Consider the following 19,620-nt stretch of genomic DNA (forward strand, 5'->3'; position numbering starts at 1 on the left):
GCTGCTCTAGATGCAATATGATACAAGGATTTGAACAACAAAGGGAGCAGTGACTACTCCAGAGTCTCAGTTCCAAGGACAGAGAGAGGTAGGAGATCTAAGCTCAAAGACCGAAGTACTGGGAAAAAAGGACAGGAGAGCCAGCGGTAAAGCGGGTAAAACTGAAAGCAGCTGGGGTAGAGACTTACAGAAGGGAAGTTTCAGTTCTCAAGGTTTGCGTCTAATCGCCCATATAGCTTCGTTCATGAAGTCTTGGGTGAGAACTGTCTGTCTCTCCCGTTCCTGTTTTAGGACTCAGCCCAAAGCCTCTTTGACATTTAGCTTTCTTCCGTCAACCAGCTCCGAATTCCAGTACACTCGCGTCTACCACAACCATCTGCTCCCTTCTTTTTGCAAGTAGATTTAGTATGGGACCTTTTCCTGGCATAAAGCGCAATGAACTGCAGTGGAACTGGAAGACGTGGGTTCGAGTCTCTACTGCACCACTTGTTAGCAGTGAATGCTGCACTGCCAGATATCATCTTAGCATTATCCGCAGAATGAGCTTGTTCTACCTGGAATGGCAGGAGCTCAATAAATATACTGCATGAAAATGAGAGAAATGCTACTGTATCATGCAAATTAAAACGAAATTTAAGAAATCCACAAATGGGTTGGTGATTTTGAACTTGTGGTGCAATTACACTTGTGGATAAATTTCAAAATTTTGTGAGGAATACAAGTCACAGTCTCCCTTCTCTTCTTACAGGAAGTATATGACTCATTGAAGCTGAGTGGCCACTGATACTAAGTGACAAGGGACATTATGTTTTCTTCCTACCCTCTTTAGCACCTGGAACAGCCCACATACATAAAAAGTACTCGGAAATTATTGAAAAGTGATCTGCAAAGTTTCCTTTAAAACTGGAGACAGAGACAGAGTCCTTGTCGAGTTCCGGCAGAAGTCTGAGCAGTCTGACAACATCCTGACAGTCCATTACAGTGACCAGATGGGACCTGCACATCAGCACCCGGGCGGGGGAGCCCACCCATCCATGAACGAGGCAATTGTTTCACCTCTGTGATTACTAGACAGCATGTGCTCCGCGGGCAATAGGAGCAGATTAATCACCGTGAAACTAAGCAGGGTGCCTTATACCAAAACTTAATTTATTGGGGAGCCCACAGGGTTTCCAAGGGTTTATATTTTCTTTATTTCAAGTATTAACTAAGAATAAAGAGTGGCAATTTTCCTTTATCAATAACTTGATTTCAAATGAGAAGTTATTTATTCTCAGTCTTTTCGCCTAAATAATAGACTTCCAGGGTCACGCGTTAGATGAGAACGTCTTATGCAGCCATGAAATGAGTTAATGAACTAGAGTCAGAAGGTCATTTTGATTTATAAAAGCATTTCTGCTTATACTCAATATAAAGCAAGCAAGTACAGGATCCCCGTGTATGAAAACCCTCTTGTTTTAGACTTCCGTAAGGCAAGGGAAATAACAAAGTCCTTTTCATGCCACACAAAAAAAGGGTGTTTAAATATGCCACTGAAAATTATTATAGTTAAAATTATAAACTCATTTCGATTAGTGATTTTTCTAATAACAATGATTAAAATAAGAGAATATTTTGAATTTCAAATAAACTGACTAATTTTTATAATTACATACCTCATTTTCATGTTAAATAAGGAGAAAAATAATACGAAATTACATTACAATTGCTGGGAAGAAAAAAAAGTTAATATAGTCATTCCATGTTTATAAATGTGACAGTCTGCTCAAAAAGAAAGTCAATCTTCTTAAGAGTGTCTGAGTTCTAGCTTTTAAGTGTTTTAAGTTTACCAATGTTTCCTTTTAAATAGTTCTGATTGGTTTTTGGTTAATAAACAAAGGAATTAAAGTTCGTAAATGTGAGGACCTAAATTTTATTAGCAAGGTGAAATGAAATTATCTCAAGTTATTCCATAAAAATATGGAGTTCTCTTTTAGGTAGGTTATAAGTTTATATTGCTTTGATACATTGTTTTCTCATTTTAAAACCCATAGGAAAACTTCCTTGTTTTCTGCCAGAAACGTATTTAGTGCTTTTTACCTTAAAAACAAACATCAATTACATTAAACATAAAAATTTTAAGTATTATACTGCTTTTGCCTTCAACACTGTAAATTTAGCTAATAGGTTTTTGTTGGGGCCCTGTTAATAATCTTCACCTTTGTGTAGCTAACATGGCAATTCTTTGAACATTTCATGTAAAACATTTAATTTTGACACATATCAGTTTCAAGAGAAAATATTTTTAATTAAATAAAAAGAAAAAAGATAATTAAGTATTGTCTCAAAATGAAAGTAAACTATTTGAAGACTAATTGTTAGATTATTTAAAAATGGATCATTGCATGTCCTACACTCTTGTTTATTAGATTCTAGGTTATGGCTTAGCTTTGCTAGAACCCAACAGAAATACTATTGAAAAACATGGAAAATAAGATGTAAAACAGCAAGTGTTTTGAATAAGGCTATTACTATCCAAAAGGCAAATAATACTAATAAGGATACTGACATTCCCTATTTGGTTACTCCTATGATTCTAGAGTGTATACATCAGGAATGATATACAATGAGCTTGCCTGTTATATTTGGAGGTAAAGCAACATTCTTTTGAGAGTTCATTTTATGGCTTAGATAGTAGAGCAAGATGTTAAAAAAAGAAATTTTAGCTGAGAAAAAATTTAAAATGGGATGCTAGCTGAGGATGCAAAAATCTTCAAAGTAGGTGACCAAGAATCATTTAGATGATTTCACCTATGTTCAAGCTATACAATAGTTGGACACTGGAACTTACAAAGTTTTTTCCTTTCCCTTGAGAGGGATATTTTGTCTGAGACAGATGTGTCATGTATCTTACAAGCCCCAGGGTGAGAAGCAGGTGCCAGGGAAGGGGTTTCGATGGGACCTCGAGAAGCACTTACTGTTGAACATGCCATTTGTGGGACATTGTGGACAAATGTCTAAAGGGTGAGACAGACTGACAGGTTTCAGTGGACACAGAGGCCAGGCTCAGTGGCTATACTGATATCAAGCTGAATTTCTAGAGTGTATCCAGGAAAATACACAAGACAGCTTCCTATGGAACAGATGGGAGACATGGTCATGCAAAAATGCGATGGCATGAGGTCACCTCAGGTCCTGTTCAAGAAGGCTGAGTGGAAAGACTTCAGAAGTTAACACCTGGTGGAACTACAACCTGCCTCAGATAAAGAATGAGGACACACCAGTCAGAGGAGAAATGCAGTCATGCTTATCCAGAAAATTGCAAGGGAAAGAACTCCAGAAAGAGGAAATTCCAGAAACTCACAGAGAGGCCAATGAAAGAAAAGTCACCCTTCTTTAAACGTCTGACAAGACCAGAAAGTTGAGAAGTGAGGTCCCCTCTGACAATGGCAAAAGACATTTTCCTGAACCCCTCTCCTCTTCTCTTCTCCTGATATGACACCATAGGGTCAGACACTGACTGTAACAGCTTAGAGAAGAGGAGGAGCACAGTCAGGGTCAGGAGAGAAGAAGCCTCTGAACATCTCCCTTCTCAGGAACCTGCCCTCCCTCCCATGGCGTGCCCAAATGGGGACAGGTAGACAATATTAACTGAGGTTGGACACTCTGTTACATTAGACTGGACCTTTTAATTGCTGGAAAACAACTGTCTGTACTATCTAAGAGTGACCTTGAAAGCCATGGGGTCTGCTGGAGTCATCAAACAGGTCCAGGGAGAAGACCCAGTCCCACAGAGCAGATTGAAAGGCACTGTGGGAGGTAAAATAAAGTTGTTTATTATTATACCCCATGAGTTGACATAACAGTTGCTGCTGGATTAGTACGTAAAATAAATAACAACTGTAGTCTCAGAATAAGTTTATTTCTCACTGGTCTACTCATCTGCCTCTATAACCCACTTGAAAAACAAGAGAAGACAAAAGAAAGAAAACCAAGAAACAAATGCTTCATTAATAGATACAAAAGCAGTACTTAGCTTAATAAATCATTCCCTTTGTGACCTGTTTGCTTACATCCTGGTTTAGAGACTCACTCCACCTAAGCATGGTTTGAACTGATTCCAAAATAAGTAATATTTTCAGATGGAAGGATCCCAACAATTCATTAACTCAAGAAGCCAACTAAGTAGCATAACCAGAGAGGATTGGACTTTTTTTTTTTTTTTTTTTTTTTTTTTTTACTGTCAACCAGGACTCCACTAAAAAAAAAGGAGAGAAGGAGAGAGGGAGAGACTTTCAGCTTGCATATATTACTCCTAAAGTTTACATACAGAGGGCTCTGGATTTACATGAGTTATTGCTAGGACTACTTAAGTCCAGCTGAGGTGGAGAATGTTCACTTGTAGTCAGTGACAGATGCCATGTAGTTTAGGATAATTTGTTTAGAAACCATAGGTCCTTAAACCATATTGTACAAGTGTCAAACACTTTCATTATTATGATGTCTACACTGAACAGGTTTCTCATGCATCACTTACAAATTAATGATAAATGGATATAAATGTCTACAGTTGACCACATTTTTCAAGTACTACTAAAATTCCTCTGACTCTAGAGATGGGGTAGGTTAAGGGCAGGGAAATCTAGTTTCTTTAACTTAAACTATGAGAAATTTACACATGGAGGGGAGAAATGACTCTCTTCTACATGTTTTCCCCCATCCTAGCTAGACAAGGAAATAATAAACCTTGCGGTCCAAATCCAAATACAAACTAGTTAATTAAATTGTTAACAGTAATTTACATTTACTCATCCATTTTGGACTAATTCAAATCCCATGTACAACATGTGATCTTTCTTCCCCCTCCCTGAATTCCTACTATGTGATTTGTCCCATTATTTTGGACATTTAAAAAATTTCTGACTTGTCTTATTTTAACTGTGTTATGTCTTATCTTCCTAAGTAGGGCGTGAGCAATGACAAGACCTGAGTTTTATATTCTGTTAGACGTTCTTAGCACCAAGAGTAGATACTCAAATTTTTCTATGAAAAAAATAAACAAACAAAAAACCCTGACTAAAGTAGGACAAAATAAAGAAAATTATTCAAAGTTCAGTTACTAAAAACTATTCCAAGTTTTACTTCTACAAACACATACAATAAGTTTCAATCCCAGAGACTGACAAAATGAAATCAGAGCAGCATTATTTTAGACATAATTCTTCTAGAAAATACTTTCAATGATGCTTAAGTCATATTTAGTTATTTGATTTTTTAAAAATATGTTCTCTGTACATTAAATATTTAGTGGATAATGCTAAATACTAGTACTACAGAATAATGATGTAGTCTTTAATTCTCTGAATTAAGTTGTAATGTATTCCCTCCTGACGATGTCACCCTCAACAACAGTTAATACTGAAGGGAGAAAACTGACAGAGTATCAGCAAATGTGAAGAAATCTGCAGCAGATTAGATTTTACAAAGCTTAGATTAAATAAAGAATCATAGAGAAGTTTTATAGAGGCAAATGAACTCTTACATAAGCAAGAGAAATATTTGTACATGTTAGCAGATTTTTCAATCTTCACAATGCAGTGTGGAGAAAAATTATTTCAAGGATTTTTACTTGCAAAGAATACTTTCCAAGATATCTCCTGAAAGAAAAATAAATCCTTCCAGATAATTTCCTTGTAGAACTAGCTAATCTTTATAATTTTCTGTGAAGAGAAAATATACACTCTTCTTTTTGATTGTCTGAGAAAACTTTTATGATTGCCTCAGGAAATCTACATTAATTAGAAAAAAAAGTCCCCTAAGCAAATTATTATTTTTTCGGAAAACTTGTTTTCTACTCCCTCTAAGTGTAGTGATCAACGTGATTGATTCTTGAACACTTCTTCCACCTAAAGCAGTTGATTGATATAAGCAAATCATAGTTTCCCCACCACTTTTTCAAGTAAGTATAAGAATTGGAATTGACATGTTTCTGGCCAATGAGATGTGAGGGAGAGTTCTTTAAAAGGCTTCCTTGCTCCTAAGGATGAGTAACGGTCTTTTTATTCCTTTACATTTCCTTGTCTGGATGTGACCCATGAAACTGTTATAGCCACTTTGCTACCAACCTAAGGATAATGCCAACACCAACAATGGCAGACAGAAGAGACAGAAAGAACTGGATCATTTACAACATTGTTAAGTAGATGATATTACCATTTACATAGCCACTCAAACTCTGTACATTATTCTTATTCTATAATATAACAAATTTCCATATTTTTTACCAGCCCAAGTAAGATGTCTTTTAAGCTGACAGCACACTAATTGATTAAAGAGTAGTATATTGGTCTCACACTCAAGAGAGGAAAAGATAACAAAATTACCAACTCAAAAAACAAAATGAACATTATTTAGTATCCTTTATGTGTAAGACACTGTACTATGTACTAAAGGAGTACCAGAAGTGCAGAAAAAATAGTTCCCCTATTCATGGAGTATATAATTAAGACGGTCATATATTTACACAAATGGATAATAATAGTTCTATCAGATAGGACATCTGACACTGGTATAAATATATAAAATGCTCTAGTAAACACAAAGAAGAGTTATGTCTCCTGAGGATAAGGAAGTCTTGGGGAGCAAGAGGCAGTATTGGGCTTCCCTGGTGGCGCAGTGGTTGAGAGTCCACCTGCCGAGGCAGGGGACACGGGTTCGCGCCCCGGTCCGGGAAGATCCCACATGCCGTGGAGCGGCTGGGCCTGTGAGCCATGGCCACTGAGCCTGCGCGTCCGGAGCCTGTGCTCTGCAACGGGAGAGGCCACAACAGTGAGAGGCCCGTGTACCGCAAAAAAAAAAAAAAAAAAAAAAAAAAAGAGCAGTATTATTAGGTCAGTGCCTTCAAAAACAAAGAGTGAGATGAGCAAGAAACTGAATGTCAATTTCACAACGTTGTAGCAAAAGCACAAAACCTGAAAGTTGTTCATTTTGTAACATGGCAGTTAGAGTAAAAGAAAGAGAGAAAGAGGAAAGCAGAAAGTAAAGTACTAGTGAGGGAACGAGGAAGAGTGGATAAAAATGAGACTGGAAACAGAGCAGAAATGGGTGGGAAGGGACTTAGAAGTCAATAGACTGGAAACAGAGCAGAAATGGGTGGGAAGGGCCTTGAAGTTTATTCAAATTCCTTGGAAATCAAGAACTCCCAGAAGCGTGTAAACAGGCAAGAAATATGAGCAGATTTTTGTTTTTTAAGAGATAATACGATGGTCATGGTTAATGGATGAGATGGGAAGAAAAAGGAGATTCTCTTTCACAAGATAAACCCAGATGAATAATGGTATTATCGCTTATACTAGAGAAAAATATTGAAGGGCTTGCCACCTTCTCAGCGTGACCTATCGGCTGAGGCTTTTGTTGGGACTGCATCACAGCTTGGTTCTCCCCTTGTCTAATGCTACTTCCTTAGTGATGCCCTCACAAGCGCTGATCCCAAGAACACTCCCTTACAAATAAACTACTATAAGCTTATCTTCATATCATAGTTGGCCTCTGGGGGAACTCAACCTACAACAAAACTGTTGGGAGTGGTTAAATACAGTTCCAGATCTTTGTCCTTGAAATGGGATCACTTATGTCTGCATCTGATTACTCCATTTTGATCTAGTGTTGCGGGAACGGAATGTTGAATCAATGTGCATTATGTGTCCCAAACCTGTCCCAGAGAGGAATCCACAGGGTACCTGAACTAAAGAGAGGCCTTAGGGAGCAACTCTAGAAAAATCCTATTTAAATACTGAGGCATCACATCCCTGGTGATGCTTATACTTGCCCTTAGGTCTATTAAGTTCCTGTAGAAATATTTTTTTTTAAAAAGATAAGAATCTTATCTCTCTTATCAAAATGTCAGAGAGTTAAAAAAAATTCAGTCTACTTAATTTTTACTTTCTAGATGGAAGAAATGCCCTGAAAGGTCTAATTTTGACTTTCTCCCTCAACAGCCATTTACTCATCAAAGTTTATTGATCATATACCTGCCCCATTCATTCAGAAGACTCAAGATCTAGTCTGAACAGAGTAAAGATAATAACAAGGATATTATTAAATATTTATTATGAAAATACTTTTGTAAACGATTTTGCTATTACTTCTGGTGATTCCACTCTAAAGGCTTGTGAAAAATATGAAATGACAATGGCTATTTTTCAATAGGCATTTCAAATAAACATACATCCTAAATTTTGATACTTCAAATACTCTTTACAGAATTTTTTAATTTCCCAGAGGAAAAAATTCCTAACCAGTCACTCATAACTCAATTATGTGTTGTAGATTGCTTTAACTCTAAAGAATACAATGGACATCCTTCAGCCCCAGAGTCCCAACATGTGTGGTTTCTTCCACAGAGGAGTCTGGATTTTTGCGGAGGGGCACTGAGCCAACGCAAACCACGTAGGTCTAAACACTGCTAAACGACTACATCTTGACACTTACTTGCTACTGTGGAGTAAGTACCTTTTAGCACTGGTGTGATTTATATCAATTTTAAAGGTGGATACCTACATAAACATAAATTCTTACCTTTACTTGCATAATCCCTTTATGAATGGTTCACTTTACAAAGATAAAGAAAAATCAGTTAGGCAGAAAATCTCTAGTACAGACCCTAATTTTATAATGTGTTCAAATGACCATCTATTTCAATAACATCATATGGGCAAGCAATATTTCATAAACATTTTATTAAATATTAGCACATTTCAAGCATGGAATAGGGCCAAAGAGAGATTTGCTTAAAATAGCCACAGAAGGAAGTTAGCTATCAGAATTTATTTTAAGCAATGATCTAATACACTCAGTTCAGATAAAAGGACTTTTTCTTCCAATCCCTGAAGGCAGAGAACAGCACAAGAATAAATTCCCTTAAAAGTATGAATTGATTTTTGCTATTTTCTAAGACTGAGGCATATTTGGAAAAATGCTTTGTTAGCTATGTAGTGTCTTTTAAAGCAAAACTGCAAAGTTGAATAGGATTTTCTTTGTCCTCTTTCATAAAAAGAGTCATCCCCTACTAAGATATTTACTGATGATTAAGATATTAGTTGATACCATCTAGAGGCTCTACTAGGAATATGAGTACTTAAAAAAAAATTCCTAAGGAAAAAATACACCCTTAAGAATAAAAGGTAAGGAGCTTCAAGATGGCGGAAGAGTAAGACATAGAGGTCACCTTCCTCCCCACAGATACATCAAAAATACATCTACATGTGGAACAGCTCCTACAGAACACCTACTGAACACTGGCAGAAGACCTCAGACCTCCCAAACGGCAAGAAACTCCCCACGTACCTGGGTAGGGCAAAAGAAAAAAGGAAAAACAGAGACAAAAGAACAGGGACGGGACCTGCACCAGTGGGAGGGAGCTGTGAAGGAGGAAAGCTGTCCACACACTAGGAAGCCCCTTCGCGGGCAGAGACTGCGGGTGGCGAACGGGGGGAAGCTTCGGAGCCGCGGAGGAGAGCGCAGCAACAGGGGTGCGGAGGGCAAAGTGGAGAGATTCCCGCACAGAGGATCGGTGCCGACCAGCACTCACCAGCCCGAGAGGCTTGTCTGCTCACCCGGCTGGGGTGGGCGGGGCTGGGAGCTGAGGCTCGGGCTTCGGTCGGATCCCAGGGAGAGGACTGGGGTAGGCGGCGTGAACACAGCGTGCAGGGGGTCAGTGCACCACGCCTAGCTGGGAGGGAGTCCGGGGAAAATTCTGGAGCTGCCGAAGAGGCAACAGACTTTTTCTTGCCTCTTTGTTGCCCGGTGCGCAAGGAGAGGGGATTAAGAGCGCTGCTTAAAGGAGCTCCAGAGACGGGCGCGAGCCAAGGCTAACAGCGCGGACCCCAGAGACGTGCATGAGACGCTAAGGCTGTGGCTGCCGCCACCAAGAAGCCTGTGTGCGAGCACAGGTCACTCTCCACATCTCCCCTCCCGGGAGCCTGTGCAGCCCTCCACTGCCAGGGTCCCGTGATCCAGGGACAACTTCCCTGGGAGAATGCACAGCGCGCCTCAGGCTGGTGCAATGTCACGCCGGCCTCTGCCGCCGCAGACTCGCCCCGCACTCCATGCCCCTCCCTCCCCCCCGGCCTGAGTGAACAAGAGTCCCCGAATCAGCGGCTCCTTTAACCCCGTCCTGTCTGAGCGAAGAACAGACGCCCTCCAGCGACCTACACGCAGAGGCGGAGCCAAATCCAAAGCTGAGCCCTGGGAGCTGTGAGAATAAAGAAGGGAAAGGGAAATCTCTCCCAGCAGCCTCAGAAGCAGCGGATTAAATATCCACAATCAACCTGATGTACCCTGCATCTGTGGAATACCTGAAGAGACAGCGAATCAACCCAAATTGAGGAGGTGGACTTTTATTATATATATATAATTTTTTGTACCCTTTCTCTCTTTTTGTGAGTGTGTATAGGTACGCTTCTGTGTGTGATTTTGTCTGTATAGCTTTGCTTTTACCATTTGTCCTAGGGTTCTGTCCCTTTTTTTTTGTTTGTTTTTTGACTTTAAAATTTTTTTCTAAATAATTATTTTTTATTTTAATAACTTTATTTTATTTTACTTTATCCTCTTTCTTTCTTTCTTTCTTTCTATTTTTTTCCCCTTTTATTCTGAACCGTGTGGTTGAAACGCTCTTGGTGCTCCAGCCAGGAGTCAGTGCTGTGCCTCTGAGGTGTGAGAGCCAACTTCAGGACACTGGTCCACAAGAGACCTCCCAGCTCCATGTAATACCAAATGGTGAAAATCTCCCAGAGATCTCCATCTCAACGCCAAGACACAGCTTCACTCACCGACCAGCAAGCTACAGTGCTGGACACCCTATGTCAAACAACTAGCAAGACAGGAACACAGCCCCACCCATTAGCAGGGAGGCTGCCTAAAATCATAATAAGGCCACAGACACCCCAAACACACCACCAGACGTGGACCTGTCCACCAGAAAGACAAGATCCAGGCTCATTCACCAGAACACAGGCACTAGTCCCCTCCACCACGAAGCCTACACAACCCGCTGAACCAACCTTAGCCACTGGGGACAGACACCAAAAACAACGGGAACTACGAACCTGCAGCCTGCGAAAAGGAGACCCCAAACACAGTAAGTTAAGCAAAACGAGATGACAGAGAAACACACAGCAGATGAAGGAGCAAGGTAAAAACCCACCAGACCTAACAAATGAAGAGGAAATAGGCAGTCTACCTGAAAAAGAATTCAGAATAATGATAGTAAAGATGATCCAAAATCTTGGAAATAGAATAGAGAAAATATAAGAAAGGTTTAACAAGGACCTAGAAGAACTAAAGAGCAAACAAACAATGATGAACAACACAATAAATGGAATTAAAAATTCTCTAGAAGGAAACAATAGAAGAATAACTGAGGCAGAAGAACGGATAAGTGACCTGGAAGTTAAAACAGTAGAAATAACTACTGCAGAGCACAATAAAGAAAAAAGAATGAAAAGAACTGAGGACAGTCTCAGAGGCCTCTGGGACAACATTAAATGCACAAACATTCAAATTATAGGACTCCCAGAAGAAGAAGAGAAAAAGAAAGGCACTGAGAAAATATTTGAAGAGATTATAGTTGAAAACTTCCCTAATATGGGAAAGGAAATAGTGAATCAAGTCCAGGAAGCACAGAGAGTCCCATACAGGATACATCCAAGGACAAACACACCAAGACACATATTAATCAAACTGACAAAAATTGAATACAAAGAAAACACATAAAAAGCAGCAAGGGAAAAACAAGAAATAACACATAAGGGAATCCCCATAAGGTTAACAGCTGATCTTACAGCAGAAACTCTGAAACCCAGAGGGACATATTTAAAGTGATGAAGGACATATTTAAAGTGATTTAAAGTGATGAAGGAGAAAAACCTACAACCAAGATTACTCTACCCACCAAGGATCTCATTCAGATTTTTTTTTTTTTTTTCTGATACGCGGGCCTGTCACTGTTGTGGGCTCTTCCGTTGCTGAGCACAGGCTCCGTATGTGCAGGCTCAACAACTTGGGCCCAGCCAATGCGTGCCCATCTGCTCCATGGCATGTGGGGTCTTCCCGGACCGGGGCACGAACCCGTGTCCCCTGCATTGGCAGGTGGACTCTCAACCACTGCGCCACCAGGGAAGCCCTCATTAAGATTTGATGGAGAAATTAAAACCTTTACAGACAAGCAAAAGCTAAGAGACTTCAGCACCACCAAACCAGCTTTACAACAAATGCTAAAGGAACTTCTCTAGGCAGGAAACACAAGAGAAGGAAAAGACCTACAATAACAAACCCAAAACAATTAAGAAAATGGGAATAGGAGCATACATATTGATAATTACCTTAAATGTAAATAGATTAAATGCTCCCACCAAATGACATAGACTGGCTGAATGGATACAAAAACAAGACCTGTATATATGCTTTCTACAAGATACCCACTTCAGACCTAGGTACACATACAGATTGAAAGTGAGGGGATGGAAAAAGATATTCCATGCAAATGGAAATCAAAAAAAGATGGAGTAGCAATTCTCATACCAGACAAAATAGACTTTAAAATAAAGAAGACAAGAGCCAAAGAAGGACATTACATAATGATCAAGGGATCGATCCAAGAAAAAGATATAACAATTATGAATAATTATGCACCCAACAATGAGCACCTCAATATATAAGGCAAATACTAACAGGCATAAAAGGGGAAATCGACAGTAACACAATCATATTAGGGGACTTTACACCCCACTTTCACCAATGGACAGATCATCCAAAATGAAAATAAATAAGGAAACACAAGCTTTAAATGATACATTAAACAAGATGGACTTAATTGATAATTATAGGACATTCCATCCAAAAACAACAGAATACACATTCTTCTCAAGTGCTCATGGAACATTCTCCAGGATAGATCATATCTTGGGTCACAAAACAAGCCTTGGTAAATTTAAGAAAATTGAAATTGTATCAAGTATCTTTTCCGACCACAACACTATGAGACTAGATATCGATTACAGGAAATAATCTGTAAAAAATACAAACACATGGTGGCTAAACAATACACTACTTAATAACCAGAGATCACTGAAGAAATCAAAGAGGAAATCAAAAAATACCTAGAAGCAAATGACAATGAAAACATGACGACCCACAACCTATGGGATGCAGCAAAAGCAGTTCTAAGACAGACGTTTATAGCAATACAATCCTACCTTAAAAAAGAAGAACCATCTCAAATAAACAACCTAACCTTACACCTACAGCAATTAGAAAAACAAGAACAAAAACCGCCCAAAGTTAGCAGAAGGAAAGAAATCATAAAGATCAGATCGGAAACAAATGAAAAAGAAATGAAGGAACTGACAGCAAAGATCAATCAAACTAAAAGCTGGTTCTTTGAGGAGATAAACAAAATTGATAAACCATTAGCCAGACTCATCAAGAAAAAAAGGGAGAAGACTCAAATGAATAGAATTAGAAATGAAACAGGAGAAGTAACAACTGACACTGCAGAAATACAAAAGATCATGAGAGATTACTACAAGCAACTCTATGCCAATAAAATGGACAACCTGGAAGAAATGGACAAATTCTTAGAAATGCACAACCTTCCGAGACTGAATCAGGAAGAAATAGAAAATATGAACAGACCAATCAAAGCACTGAAACTGAAACTGTGATTAAAAATCTTCCAACAAACAAAAGCCCAGGACCAGATGGCTTCACAGGTGAATTCTGTCAAACATTTAGAGAAGAGCTAACACCTAACCTTTTCAAACTCTTCCAAAATATAGCAGAGGGAGGAACACTCCCAAAGTCATTCTACGAGGCCACCATCACCCTGATACCAAAACTAGACAAAGATGTCAGAAAGAAAGGAAACTACAGGCCAATATCACTGATGAACATAGATTCAAAAATCCTCAACATAATACTAGCAAACTGAATCCAACAGCACATTAAAAGGATCATACACCATGATCAAGTGGGTTTTATCCCAGGAATGCAAGGATTCTTCAGTATATGCAAATCAATCAATCAATGTGATACACCATATTAACAAACTGAAGGAGAAAAACCCACACCCAACATGGTCCTCAATGGTGAAAAACTGAAACCCTTTCCACTAAGATCAGGAACAAGACAAGGTTGCCTACTCTCACCACTATTATTCAACATAGTTTTGGAAGTTTTAGCCACAGCAATCAGAGAAGAAACAGAAATAAAAGGAATCCAAATCAGAAAAGAAGAAGTAAAGCTGTCACTATTTGCAGATGACATGATACTATGCATAGAGAATGCTAAAGATGCTACCAGAAAACTACTAGAGCTAATCAATGAATTTGGTAAAGTAGCAGAATACAAAATTAATGCACAGAAATCTCTGGCATTCCTATACACTAATGATGAAAAATCTGAAAGGGAAATTTAGAAAACACTCCCATTTACCATTTCAACAAAAAGAATAAAATATCTAGGAATAAACCTACTGAAGGAGACAAAACCCCTGTATGCAGAAAATTATAAGACAATGATGAAAGAAATTAAAGATGATACAAACAGATGGAGAGGTATACCATGTTCTTGGATTGGAAGAATCAATATTGTGAAAATGACTCTACTACCCAAAGCAATCTACAGATTCAATGCAATCCCTATCAAACTACCAATGGCATTTTTCACAGAACTAGAACAAAAAATTTCACAATTTGTATGGAAACACAAAAGACCCCGAATAACCAAAGCAATCTTGAGAAAGAAAAATGGACCTGGAGGAATCAGGCTCCCTGACTTCAGACTATAAACAATGCTACAGTAACCAAGACAGTATGGTACTGGCACAAAAACAGAAATATAGAACAATGGAACAGGATAGAAATCCCAGAGATAAACCCATGCACATATGGTCACCTTATCTTTGATAAAGGAGGCAAGAATATACAGTGGAGAAAAGACAGACTCTTCAATAAGTGGTGCTGGGAAAACTGGACAGCTACATGTAAAAGATTGAAATTAGAACACTCCCTAACACCATACACAAAAATAAGCTCAAAATGGATTAAAGACCTAAATGTAAGGCCAGACACTATCAAACTCTTAGGGGAAGACATAGGCAGAACACTCTATGACATAAATCACAGCAAGATCCTTTTTGACCCACCTCCTAGAGAAATGGAAATAAAATCAAATATAAACAAATGGGACCTAATGAAACTTCAAAGCTTTTGCACAGCAAAGGAAACCATAAACAAGACCAAAAGACAACCCTCAGAATGGGAGAAAATATTTGCAAATGAAGCAACTGGCAAAGGATTAATCTCCAAAAATTACAAGCAGCTCATGCAGCTCAATAGCAAAAAAACAAACAACCCAATCCAGAAATGGGCAGATGATCTAAATAGACTTTTCTCCAAAGAAGATATACAGATTGCCAACAAACTCTTGAAAGAATGCTCAACATTATTAATCATTAGAGAAATGCAAATCAAAACTACAATGAGATATCATCTCACACCAGTCAGAATGGCCATCATCAAAAAATCTAGAAACAATAAATGCTGGAGAGGGTGTGGAGAAAAGAGAACACTCTTGCACTGCTTGTGGGAATGTGAATTGGTACAGCCACTATGGAGAACAGTATAGAGGTTCCTTAAAAAACTACAAATAGAGCTACCATATGACCCAGCAATCCCACTACTGGGCATATACCCTGAGAAAACCATAATTCAGAAAGAGTCATGTACCAAAATGTTCATTGCAGCTCTATTTACAATAGCCCGGAGATGGAAACAACCTAAGTATCCATCATCGGATGAATGGATAAAGAAGATGTGGCACATATATACAATGGAATATTACTCAGCCATAAAAAGAAACGAAATTGAGCTATTTGTAATGAGGTGGATAGACCTAGAGTCTGTCATACAGAGTGAAGTAAGTCAGAAAGAGAAAGACAAATACCGTATGCTAACACATATATATGGAATTTTTTAAAAAAATGTCATGAAGAACCTAGGGGAAAAACGGGAATAAAGACACAGACCTACTTGAGAATGGACTTGAGGATATGGGGAGGGGGAAGGGTAAGCTGGGACAAAGCGAGAGAGAGGCATGGACATATATACACTACCAAACGTAAAACAGATAGCAAGTGGGAAGCAGCCGCCTAGCACAGGGAGATCAGCTCCGTGCTTTGTGACCACCTAGAGTGGTGGGATAGGGAGGGTGGGAGGGAGGGAGACGCAAGAGGAAAGAGATATGGGAACATATGTATATGTATAACTGATTCACTTTGTTATAAAGCAGAAACTAACACACCATTGTAAAGCAATTATACTCCAATAAAGATGTAAAAAAAATAAAGAAAAAGAAAAAGTACAATGAGATATTACCTCACACTGGTCAGAATGGCCATCATCAAAAAATCTACAAACAATAAATGCTGGAGAGGGTGTGGAGAAAAGGGAACCCTCTTGCACTGTTGGTGGGAATGTAAATTGATACAGCCACTATGGAGAACAGTATGGAGGTTTCTTAAAAATGTGAAAAAATTACCACACGACCAAGCAATCCCACTACTGGGCATATATCCTGAGAAAACCATAATTCAAAAAGAGCCATGTGCCAAAATGTTCATTGCAGCTCTATTTACAATAGCCAGGACATGGAAGCAACCTAAGTGTCCATCGACAGATGAATGGATAAAGAAGATGTGGCACATATATACAATGGAATGTTACTCAGCCATAAAAAGAAACAAAATTGAATTATTTGTAGTGAGGTGGATGGACCTAGAGTCTGGCATACAGAGTGAAGTAAGTCAGAGAAAGAAAAACAAATACCGTATGCTAGCACATATATATGGAATCTAAGAAGAAGGAAAAAAAAAAGATTTTGAAAAACCTAGGGGCAAGACAGGAATAAAGACACAGACCTACTAGAGAATGGACTTGAGGATATGGGGAGGGGGAAGGGTAAGCTGGGACAAAGTGAGAGAGTGTCATGGACATATACACACTACCAAACGTAAAATAGATAACTAGTGGGAAGCAGCCGCATAGCACAGGGAGAGCAGCTCGGTGTTTTGTAACCACCTAGAGGGGTGGGATAGGGAGGGTGAGAGGGAGGGAGATGCAAGAGGGAAGAGATATGGGAACATATGTATAACTGATTCCCTTTGTTATAAAGCAGAAACTAACACACCACTGTAAAGCAATTATACTCCAATAAAGATGTTAAAAAAAAAAAAGAATAAATGGAATGGAGCTATAATGGCAGAATGAAACGACAAGTTTTTCAAATTCTAGCACATAATCAGCTGTTTATTGCACTTTACTGTAAACAATATCTAGGCTGCAGAATAATATTAATTCCAAAAAAAAGAAGATAAGTTTTTGAGTTTGTGTGTTTGGAATAACACAATAAGTCAAGAACAACTACTGGGAATATCTTAGTCCGCATTCTTCTTCTTCTAGAAACAAAGATTACATGGAATGCATGCCTATACATTTGCATTCAAAGATTATTTCTTTATCATACCTGAGCATTCATGAAACAGTATTCCTTTTCCTTTGGTGGACCTCAAAAATGTGTGGAAGTACTACTTAAAAATTAAATGATTAGAAGAGCAAAAACATTGTTTCTAATGCATGTGTTCATTAAGTGATAGTAACACATATGGTGACAAATATTTTGCTTATGTAGACTGAAGCCCTGAGTGCTGATAATATTCAAATAACTGAACAACTGATATTTAGTTATTTTAATAACTCAAAATTAGAGGGTTAAGTTAAAGTGGTCATTGTAGGTGAAAGCCATATGAAGCCTCAAAGTCCAAGAATGACCTACAAATAACTGAATGGGAAGAAGTCTCTATTAACTCACTGTTGGGAACTAATTGACCTGAAAGCTTGAAATGGCTCCTAGTATTCCTTTTGCAGTAGTATTTCTTCTGCCAAAGAAGAGAAAGAAAAAACGATCAAAGATACCTCATAGATGCAGAATAGGTCATATATTATGTCCTCTCATCAGTCATTCAACTCTTCTAGTCTTGGTATCCATTTTTGTTTGCATACATATTGATATTTACTAAATTACTGGCTAACAATAATTGATAAAACAGTGTGACAGTCTTTTCTTTGGGTATCACAGTGCTAGTTGAAAATGTAGGACACAACAGCAATTGCTTTTTGGGTTTCGAATAACTAGTATATATTTCTTTTAAGTGCTAAGATTGTTCTTAATGAGCCCACAAGTGAGGCATTATTCATCTTCACTATCTGAATGTGACTGGGCCATAGAAGAAACTTGCTCAGATATAAAAGGAGAGTGTGGAGAAACCAGTGTGGTGCTAAAATGCTACCAGAGTCACACTATCATTAAGTATGCTTATTCACTGAAAATTAATAAAAATTTAATTTTACAATAATTGCTATAGATATAAATGTTAATATTTCATGAATAACTCATTTTCCTGCTTTTAAGTCCAAAACTTTGCATTTCTGTTATGTAAAGTATTATCCATTTACTTACTTTTTATGCCTTTCATTCAGATTTTCAAAGGTTTTAGTATTACACTCACTCTTGTACTTAAATCCATAAAAATCCAAAAACATGCATCAGAGGCAATGAGTTCTGTTAACATGTTCTTTTTTGACATGTAAATGACCTACTGCATTTGACACTGAATCATTTAAAACAAAAGGAAAAGGGCATAGATGAAAATAAATACATCCAGTCAACTATATAGAAATAAACTGACCTTCTTAAAATTTTTGTTTAAGTCAACCAGACTGAGCAGGAAGATGTGGTCCTTGGCTCCCAGCAGCAGCCTGCCCCTCTCCTCATCTAACAAAGTGGTTTGGAAATCCAGTCCTTCTGATGAGCCCAAAAAGGGAATACAGCTATTTGAAAGCAGCAAGTCTACGGGGAAGTAAAAGAAGGATAAAAAGAAATAAAAAATTCTGAATAAGCAAAATCTTTATTTGCCTCCATACACACACTGTTCCACTTTGTAAATGCATATACACAGCATGAAAGCTCCAATTTCGGTATATGAAAACAATATACAGTTTTTAGCACATACTCATTTAGCAAGAGATTCAACTTATTATATTTGTATTTTATTGACATAATGTTTATATTATCAAAAATGAATATAAAACATGTTAATACAAAAGCATAAATACAAAATTTCTCACAACGCTGTTTACCTTTTTTTAAAATACCTTTTTTTTTAAGTAAATCTATATCTATTTTGGGGTGCATTGGGTCTTCATTGCTGCACATGGGCTTTCTCTAGTTGTGGCAGGTGAGCGGGGGCTACTCTTCATTGTGGTGTCCAGGTAGCTGTGGTGCATGGGCTTAGTTGCTCCACGGAATGTGGGATCTTCCCGGACCAGGGCTTGAACCTGTGTCCCCTGTATTGGCAAGCAGAGTCTTAACGACTGCACCACCAGGGAAGTCCCTGCCTTCTTAAGTTATAAATTAAAGCATCCACCTACCTACAGTAAGATTTGCAAAGTGATCAAATTATCAACGTATGCAAAGTAAGCAGCAAACTAAGTGTGTGATAAATCTCAGGCATTTTTTTTTCCCTTC

At 38.3% G+C, this 19,620-nt stretch overlaps 1 protein-coding gene across 1 annotated transcript in view; it reads right to left on the minus strand.

Annotated features, from left to right (window-relative positions):
* The window catches only part of SEMA3D (semaphorin 3D), a gene marked incomplete at both ends in the record, with an annotated part of 134,343 nt that overhangs the window by 92,403 nt on the left and 22,320 nt on the right, over positions 1 to 19,620 (minus strand). The window contains one exon of the mRNA XM_079710927.1: positions 18,782 to 18,942. Coding sequence (XP_079567053.1) covers positions 18,782 to 18,942 — 161 coding nt within the window. The remainder of the gene's footprint in view (positions 1 to 18,781; positions 18,943 to 19,620) is intronic.

Source organism: Hyperoodon ampullatus, assembly GCF_949752795.1.
Source record: "Hyperoodon ampullatus genome assembly, chromosome: 9".
In the NCBI taxonomy this organism is placed as follows: Eukaryota; Metazoa; Chordata; class Mammalia; order Artiodactyla; family Ziphiidae; genus Hyperoodon; species Hyperoodon ampullatus.